Genomic DNA, 9,801 nt, shown 5'->3' with positions numbered 1-9,801 from the left:
CTTCCTGAATCCAATCCACTCTCCTTCCCTTTGTAACAGTTGCCTTCTCTTAGGTTGCACTGGGGAAATAATCTGGTTTAACTCCACTTTAACTGTCCTGGCTCAGTGCCATGGAATTCTGGGAACTGTAGTGTCATGAGACATTGAACCTTCTCTGCCAGAGAACTCAGGTACCACAGCAAACTAATAAATAATAATAATAATAATAATAATAATAATAATAATAATCATCATCATCATCATTTTGCAGCTTTTCAACTGTGGAACACACTCCCTTGGAGTGTAATGGAGTCTCCTTCCTTGGAGGTTTTTAAGCAGAGGCTGCATGGCCATCTGTCGGGGATGCTTTGACTGGCCAAAATATCGCTGCTTTGGGTCACTTTGGAGGTATGCTGTTTAAAGGACACACACATCTTAAGAGGCCAAAAGTTAAGCCAAAACTGTGCTCAGTTCTTAGGACTGGAGTGTGGCTTGGGTGTGGCTTCTGGCCTCTTGGGATGCATGCATCATTTAAACAACATACCTCCAAAGTGACCCCAAAGCAGCTTTATTTTGGCCTGTCTGTATGGGCCTTGAGTTGCTAGGTATGGGAAGTGCTGTTTTGGGGGGGGGGGGGAGCATGTAATACTACAGTATATTCTTTTGCTTGGGATGCTCAGCTCTCAAACCACACAGATGGCCATTCAGTCTGTGCTGGCCACTGCACCCTGCCAATTTCCCATGCCATGAGAATATTTCAGACTAATCAAACTATTTTTTTCCTCATCATTCATACCATTCAGAATTTAAATATTAGTGCTCATGGGGCTTTAAAGAAAAGCCTGGGGAAATGGAGCAGAGTCTTTGTTCTGTTTTGCTTCAGAGATCAGAAGTAGACCCAATAAGCAAAAGTTACACAGGGAAGCAGATTCTAGCTAAACATTAGGAGAATTATTGTAACAGATACTGCTCAGCTGTGAAAAAAACAGTTTTTGGAGGTGGTGGATTCACTGTATTTAAGCAGAAACTGGATGAACATCTACCAGAGATGTTCTGATTGCATGTTGCACTAAGCAAGTGTTTGAATTAACTCACTTCCAAGTTTCCTTCAAGCTCTATGATTCACCGAAAGCTGAGAGGTAAGCAATTAATTTTAGAGGTTAAATTAGGTGCAATTGGATCCTCTGACTGAATTGTTATTGTTGTGTGCTTTCAACTAGTTTTCAACTTATGGTGACCCTAAGGTGAACCAATCACCAAGTTTTCTTGGCAAGGTTTGTTCATAGAGAGGTTTGCGTTTGCCTTCTGACTGCATTAGGTATCATAATTTCCTCCTTTCCAGTCTCTAAAAGAAAGAAAGAAAGATGGAGAAAAATTCAACATGCAATACCAAGCCACTAGTCAAAACAACCTGGGAGGACAACCAAGGCATTTTAGAAATATCAGAAGTTCAATTAACCAAGATGCTGTTTACACAAGAGATGTTCAAACACAGGGTGATGTAGAGGTCACACTATGTGCTCAGATAACAAGATGTTTCAGATAGCTGGATTAAACTAATGGGGGTTATATGTTACCTTCAAATAAACTTTGTGTTGTTCTTCTGCATTTCTAGAGACTATTCACCCAAGGCTCTCCCTCTGTTAAAATGGTCAAAATTTTCCATTTAGTAATAACTAAATAAGTAAATGTCAGAATATTGTTCTTGCTATACTTACCTAATTGCATTAGTTCAAACTTTCAAATGCTGGAACAACTGAGAAAACACGCAAAACTACTATACTTCTGTTCTTAACACAAAACCTAATCTGGATAATCAAGCTTTTCCAAGGTGAATTTAAACTAAAATAGGGCTGTATAAACAAAAGGAAAAACCAACAAACTTCAGAATTAGTTCAAACCAGAACCAAGCAATTTACAATCTAGCAGGCTAACACATGTATTACAGAGATTTGATCCCAGGACCAGAGTTGGGCCCGTTCCGCACGGGCAAAAAGCATGTGCTTGGCACGTACTAGGGTTAGAAGGGGGTGTCCTTTCCGGACGCCCCTAACCCTAGTACAAGCAGAGCACGTACAAAATGGCGGCATCCATTCTACATGGGCGCCGGCATCTTGACATAGCGGATGCTTAGCATCTGTACATCTCGGTGCCATTATGATGCCGCAAATGCGCCATTGGTGTTTTGCGGCGTCATAATGGCACTGCAAAAAGAAGCCACTTTTTGTGGCTTCTTTTTGCTGCGTGGAGCAGTCGCGCGGTTTGGCCACTGAGGCTGCTCCATGAAGCAAATGAGGGCACTTTCCAGACCGCCCTTTTGGGCGGTCTGGAAAGCGCCTTGGTTACAGTCCCTCTTTTTACCAGCCATTCTTTTATGGGGTAAAACTAGAAGTCTTGTTTGTTTTAAGACTTTCCTCTGAACTCTGTTTCCACATGGGCTGGACACATGGGCTTGTAAGCAGCAGCTCCAAAAACACATATGTGACAGGCATGCAAGGATTTTGAAAGATTCAGTCATCACATGGGGAAAGTCCTTGGTGTTATATTGTGTCTTCTGAAAAGACTACTTTTGAATGATTGATTTAAAATACATGCACAACTGATTCCCAAGCATCTACAATATGTGGTCCTCCTGATGTTGTGGGACAGGCCAACTAAACCTGCACCTTTAGTTTCTTGGGTTTACTTGGAGATACGCAAGCTAAGTTATCTATCCATCTAACATGCTTGTGATCATTCAATGAGGGTATTCACTTATTTCAATAATTATGAGAGTATTCAGTTAGTTCATGACAGTTACTTGTTGTCCATCACTCTTACTTTCTGAAACAAACAAAAACATTTTTGCTTATTCTGAGTAGCTCTCAACCTGTGAATAGGCTTTCTAAAAGAAAGTATTTGCATGTGTTAGACATCAATGACACCAGTTACACGTCTGCCTATAAATACTCAAGCCACACAGTCATAACTACAAATGTAAAATCATGACATTACTTCATTCTGTTCATTTTTTATTCCTCCCAACTGTACTTGTGAAAGCATGAAATTAATAACTGCTTACTTGGATTGCCTCTCTATTTGCATTGTTAGAATTGGAATTGATGAAGGTGGTCTCTCTCACAAGCATCAGTTCTCAACCTGTGGGTCGTGACCCCTTTGGGGGGTGTCAAATGACCCTTTCACAGGGGTCGCCTAAGACCATCGGAAAACACATATTTCTGATGGTCTTAGGAGCTGAGACACCACAATTTTATGGTTGGGGTCACCACAACATGAGGAACTGTATTAAAGGGTTGCAGCATTAGGAAGGTTGAGAACCACTGCTCAGGAGAGAAAAGGAAGAAAGTAAATTTCTGGCTAAGAGGGTAAAAACCTAGTCGGTAAAAGGTGGCAATCAGAAATGTGCAGATGCGGGAGTGGCAAGAGCCCTGTACCTATTGACTCTTGGTCATACAAAAATTCTGCTACTTGGGGCTGAGGCCACAGTTTCTAACCTGCCACTGCTATGTATCTACTAACATTACTGACTGGAAAGACTAAACAACAACACTCCATTGCTGCTTTTCACTTCACTATATTAACAAGACATGACGAAATAAGCAAGCTCCAAGGAACTTTCTCCTTCTTCCACTCAAATGTGTTTCTTTCTCATATTCACTCCTTACCACTCTTGCATGTTATTTCTGGCCAAAATTCAGCAAATCTTGTGGTCTCTTCTGACACACCTTAGAATATACAGTTGCTAGATGCAACAAGGCAGCCTGGGCCTTTTATCTGGATTGCTTACACAAACATACCATTTAACTAAATTTGGCAAACTCATTTTAAAAAAAAAGCTTTTCTACTGATCTTGTTTGTTCTTTTTCCATTTATTATTCCAGTTTTATTTTTTTTTAAAATTAGCAGAAAGTCTCAGTATGCTACAGCTTTTATCATTCATATACTGTCCCCTTTCATCGTGAAACTTGTTCCTTTCTATTCGACCCACATTAAAAATTCACTAAACTATTGATCTGTTTAGGATGGTTGTCATCATTTAGTAACAGATTTTTTTGCACACACCCAGAGAGTTTCTGCTTTAGATTTCAGATGTTGAAAACCACAGCATGCTGTGCCCCCTCCATACAAGAAAGTGAAACAGAATTTCTACTGGGATACACTCAACTATGTATATATCCAACTGGATGGATAGTTTACACTGCTCCCTTTCTGAAGTACTGGAGTTATACTTCCAGCAGCTTTCTGGAGCAAAGAGAGGTGGCAAAAACTTCAAAAGGAAGGAGCAGACAGCCAGATTATAGACAGACAGATACAGATAGATATAATGTCAATGCACTCTTGTAGTTCAGACTTATTACTGCAACCAAAGACTGGAAAAGTGCTCCCTTTTTTCCTGCCCACAAACCATTTTAACACACATCTCTCACACAGGATATGAAGTGATTATCATCCTGGACCTGAATTCATATCCTCACTTGGCCATGAAATTCATGGGAGAATCTTAAGAAAGTAAGGATCTCTCTAATCCTAAATAATCCTGCCTCACAGAGTTAATCTGAAGACATCCTGCATCTGTTCCTGACCCCTAAAGCCTCATTTCATGTTAAGGTTGAACTCAGCAACACTATGACTACTACTGTTATTATTATTGTTTCTAAGAGTGAACAGTCTGAACCAGTCCATGGTGGGGGGTAATGTGACAGGTCCAATGGCTACCTGTGATCAATAATCAATTATTGTCCATTAGTCAATTCTTTTAATGACTCTTTCAAAGGTGGAAAAGTCATTATGAACTTTTCTTTTTAAAGATACATATGTTGAGATCCAGCATAGTGTACTGGTTTCAGTGTTAGACTAGCACTCTCAGAGACCATGGTCTGAATCTCTGCTGGATCATGGCAATTCATTCGATGACCATGGACAAGTCACAGTCTCTCAGCCTCAGAGGAAGGGAATTGTTAAAAACCCTTCTGAACAAATCCTTCTGAGAAAACCTAAGAGTCACCTTAAGGTTGTTGTAAGATGAAAACAACTTGAAGGCAAACAACAACAAGCAATCTATCAACTAGTATCTCAATTTCACATCCTTTTAATCCATCATATGTAAGGCTGGTTTGTATTGAGCATGTCCTCCATTGTTTCCTGATTTGGACATTGTAAAATAAATAAATAAATGAGCTTTTACAAACAAGGAAATCTTGTATTAAGCCAAACATATAAGGAGAAGAGAAACAGAAAGAAGGAACAATGGAGCATCCCGCCATGCAGTATTACAATGATTCAGCAAACCATAGTTGGTTAAACCACGAATGTGAAGTCTGCACTAGGCTAGCATTTCACAATGAAATTTGTTCACATTGTTTTCCCGCAAGTCATTAAATGAAGAGTAATCAAGAGATCTACACACATATATAGGTCAGATCGTATAGAAGCAAATGCAGCAAAACACCACTAACCCACACTTTGCTAATCTATACAACCTATAATTGAAAAATTAGAATCGCCATCCCATTCTGTCTGCTCAGCAAAGATTTAACTGCATATTGCTGTAATGAGGTTTCACATTACCAGGGCAGAATTACTGTACTGCTATAAATATAACCATTTTCAGCAACAAAGTAATCTCAAAGATATATGAATGAAACAATGCATTTCAGACTTAGATATAAAGTTAATTTCATGCTGCATGGGACCAGGGTGGCAACTAATCTTATATAGCTGTGCTATATATTTGGTAATATGGTAATTGGTTAAGTAATGTAATGAGCAAGAAGCCATATAGAAATCTTAGATAAACAACATTAAAAGTCCTTAAAGGAATTGGGATTGATTTTCTCATTTCTAAAATTAGTAGAGGAAATATTTTAGGAATATTAACAGTTGTTAAAAAAGGGGGGATGACTGAGAATACATAACTGAGAAGGACGATCAAGGCCATGGTTTGGGGAAAATGCAACGTCAAATGTTGTAGTTCTGCTTTAGCTTATATATCAAACCGATGGGGCTTAGGCATGCACAATAATTCAAACGACTGCGATCCAAGAGAATATATTTGTGCCATCCTTATCATGTACCTGGAATAATAATAATAATAATAATAATAATAATGCATATGCTGCCCTTTTAACTGGGACTCAGAGCGGCTTACAAGATTAAAATAGTAAAATGAAAAACATAGAAAAATGTTACATTAAAACAGAATTAAATTATTGCAATATTAAAACAGATTGCATAAAAATAAAATATAGTTAAAAAGATAAGGGTGTTTAAAATACTATAAACAAATACAGAATCCAGCCCATTTTTTAAAACCTTGTTTTAAAAGCCTTCCTGAAAAGGAAGACCTTTCCCTGCTGGTGGAAGGCCAACAAGGAGGGGGCCATTCTGGCCTCCCTGGGAAGTGAATTCCAGCATCTAGTGGCAACCGTGGAAAAGGCCCTCTCTCGTGTCCCCAACAACCATTCTTGTGATGGGGATGATGGAGAGAAGGGCCTCTCCTGAGGACCTTAGAGCCTAGGCTGGCTCATACAGGGATATAGAGTCTTCAAATAGCCTGTCCGAAGATGAAGTATGTCTGACTGAGAGCAGTGGAACTTGCTCACTGGAAAGTGGGATTTCAACCATACACTTATTATAGGTATTGAGAAAGCTACTTTATATTGAATCAGACCAGCCGGCCATTGAACATAGGGTTGTCAGCTCTGACTGGCAGCAATCTTGAGGGGTTCCAAGCAGGATGTTTTCAAGCAGGATGTTTTCCTAGGCCTACTAGAAATGCCTAGAAATCCCTAGTGACAGCTCATCCAAGGTCTAACAGGGCCTGGCCCCTAACACAAACCCAAACTCAAACCAATAAAGGCCTCTGACTGAACAGCAATGAACCACAATTACAGGTGTAAAATGTAAATGCAGTATACCTCATTCAACTGTACATAGTTTTATATAGAGAAAATATAGTATGGAAAACCTATGTTTGTACTTCTTGACTTACCATTTTTTAGAAAAAGATACAAAAACTTTGTAGGGTACAGTAATTAATCACAAGACTAATGTCCAAAAATATATTACAGCCAATTAACACAAGTATTAGCTTAACTTCTGACATCTAATGGAACTGGGTGTATGCAGTGTGGCAAGGAAGGGTGACCAAGTCTCCCTAACTATACTTCTAAAATGATCAATTCATCCAAAAGCTTATATGAACTGCAGAACTGCTCAAACCATTCAAGAAAGTGCTCAGGGAGGAGGACATACTTTTCCTGTGGAAAACTGTATGAGATAAAGGTTACAATGTGCATCATTTTATCGGAAGTGCACACATACAAATGTGCATGGAGGTGGAAGGGGTGAAATGAAAACAAATAGTGCATGTAAGGTAATTAATTGGATAAGAACAGTCTAGGTGGGAAATATATTGTTATCGTGATATACCTATACTTCTTACAGTGAGCCCTATGTATCCGCTGGGATTTTGTTCCAGGATTCCCCATGGATGCCAAAATCGGTGGATACTTAGGTACCATTAAATACAGCGGCATAGTGAAATGGTGTCCCTTAAATAAAAAGGGGAAATCAAGGTTTGATTTTTAGAATGTATATATATATTTAAATATTTTCAAGCCATGGATGCTTGAATCAGTGGATAAAATATTTTGTGGATATGGAGGGCTGACTGTAATATTTTTGTGCCTGGGAAAGAGAAGGATGGAGTATATGAATGCCTATATGTTGCAGAAGATGGTTTGTGGGGAATGATCAGTAGTCAGGGCAGACACAGGAGGCCCCACAAAGCCACTAGGCCTGGCTTGCCACATTTAAAGTAATTAAGGGGTGGTGAAGACCAGCATTTTGTGTACTAGGGCTGAGCAAGGGTTGAGTATTCACATGCTCCAAGCCCTACTTCGACTGCCCAGCCACCATTATGGTGCACACCTATTCACACAATGTGCACCATATGACATCCATGTGGTGTGGCACCCAAACGACACTGTGCACAAGGGGCATCATCATGATGTGCAAGTGCACCTATGCCACTCCCGCTGGGATGGAAAAAGAACCCACTCAGAACTGGGTTCTTTTTGGTCCTTCCGGAGGCTGCAGCGCTGGTTGCTGTGGCCTCCTTCTACGGCAAAAACGGGCAGCATGGAGCTGCCCGTCTGTATAGGCCCTAAGAAAAACACATTTAAAGACCATTAAATCTAGAGTCCAGTGTTTACTGAATTGCACCATTTGATATTTTTCCCAAGAAGGGTGAAAGACCCAAGATGTTTCCTCCAAACGGCTAATATGAGATAAATTCATTTCCTAACAACCAAGCAATATCTTAGTTTCTCCTCACTTTCTTTGTCAACTCACTCCCGTTTCCTGCTTGGCCAGAGCTGGGAAAAGTTACACCAACTCCAAGCTGTTCTTGGTTTTGTTCTCCAGGGAAGGAGGTTTCCCCAACTCTGGACTTGACCATGTGAGGCCCACACATCCAACATCCATCCCGCCTGAGCCAAGTTGGCCTGCCCTTCCAACATGGACATCACCACCAGGAGAAGAAGGCCTTTCATGCCTCCCATTTACCTGCAGTAGACCAAGCACTCCATGTGGTTGATCTCCTGGTCTGAGCGGTATCGGCTGTAGTCTTCCCACAGGTCCTTGACCGCGGTGACGGCCAAGATGAAGAGCACAGGGGCCAAGGCCAGCTCGGGCTGGAAGGCGTTGACAGCGGGCACAAAGTTGAGCAAGGCGATGAAGACGAAGTAGACATTGGCCAGGCGGTGGAACTGCTCAAAGAGGTTCTTGGGCAAGAAGGAGACGGCCGTGTACTTGGTGGTCTTCAGCCTGTTGTTGGCCGGAGGAGTGGGCCTGTCCCCTTCAGGCCAAGGGAGCAGCAGGTTGGAGGAGACCGTGCGGGTCTGGACTCCCTCTTTCTTCTTCTTCCTCCTCCTCCTCCTCTTGGGCTTCCTTTCTTTCTCTCCTTTCTGCTCCTGAGAAGACTCTCCTCCATCTCTGCCTTCTTCTCTCATGCTCTTCTCTCACCAGAAAGGCACCCAACTAAGTCAGGAAAGCAAAACAAAGGGAGACTTTCCCCGGCCCTTTTCAGCCGCACATGGAGGGAAGCGCCCGGCCTCTTTCTGGCTCTTCTGGGCCACTCAGGGGAGCATCTTGGCCGAGTTAGTCATCACTTCCCTCCTCTCACCCCCCCTCCCCGCCTTCCTCTCTCTCTCTCTCTCTCTCTCTCTTTCAGGGAAAGGAGGGCTGGGAGGGAGGGAGAGGGAGCCCGCCTTGGGCTGGGGAAAGTTTAGACTCTCGCTCTCCCTCAGCCCTTGCAACCAAGTCCGGGAGGAAGAGGACCCGAGTCCTGCCCTCCTCCGTCTCTCCCAAACTCCCTCGCTCCCTCCTTTCTCCTCCCAGCCCGGCTGGAGGCGACGGGGGGCTCCGCACAAAGTCGCCCTTGTCTGGCTCCCTCAGGCCCCGCCAGCCCTTCCGCCCCACGCCGCCGGCCCCGGAGGAGACTCCCCCAAAGAAGCCCCAAAGAAGCCGCCGCGGAGCAGGCCTTTGGAGAGGGTCGCCAAGGCCCCAGGCCCTCGCAGCCTCCGAAAGTGAATGAGAAAAAGGGCCAGGCCCAAGGGAGGGAGGGGGGGGGGGGTATGGAAAGCCAAGGGGGAAGGCGTGTTTGTGGGGAAAGCCAAGGGTGTGTGTGTGAAAAACAAAGTTGTGTGTGTGGGGGGGAATCCTGTGCCTGTGTGTGTCTGGAAAGCCAAGAGTGTGTGTTTGGGAGGGAGTCAAGTGTGTGTGTGTAGACGTGTGTCTGTGGGAAAGCCAAGAGTGTGT

The 9,801-nt window shown here is 42.6% G+C and overlaps 1 protein-coding gene across 2 annotated transcripts in view; it reads right to left on the bottom strand.

Annotated features, from left to right (window-relative positions):
- Positions 1-9,470, bottom strand: part of ATP10A (ATPase phospholipid transporting 10A (putative)) — a 169,657-nt gene extending 160,187 nt beyond the window's left edge. For both annotated transcript variants that reach the window (XM_042460578.1, XM_042460579.1), the window contains exon 1: positions 8,548-9,470. In XM_042460578.1, coding sequence (XP_042316512.1) covers positions 8,548-8,993 — 446 coding nt within the window. In that variant the 5' untranslated portion in view covers positions 8,994-9,470. The remainder of the gene's footprint in view (positions 1-8,547) is intronic.
- Positions 9,471-9,801: the final 331 nt, after the last annotated feature.

This window comes from Sceloporus undulatus, chromosome 3, assembly GCF_019175285.1.
Source record: "Sceloporus undulatus isolate JIND9_A2432 ecotype Alabama chromosome 3, SceUnd_v1.1, whole genome shotgun sequence".
Taxonomy (NCBI): Eukaryota; Metazoa; Chordata; class Lepidosauria; order Squamata; family Phrynosomatidae; genus Sceloporus; species Sceloporus undulatus.
This window is presented reverse-complemented; position numbering and strand designations above follow the sequence as displayed.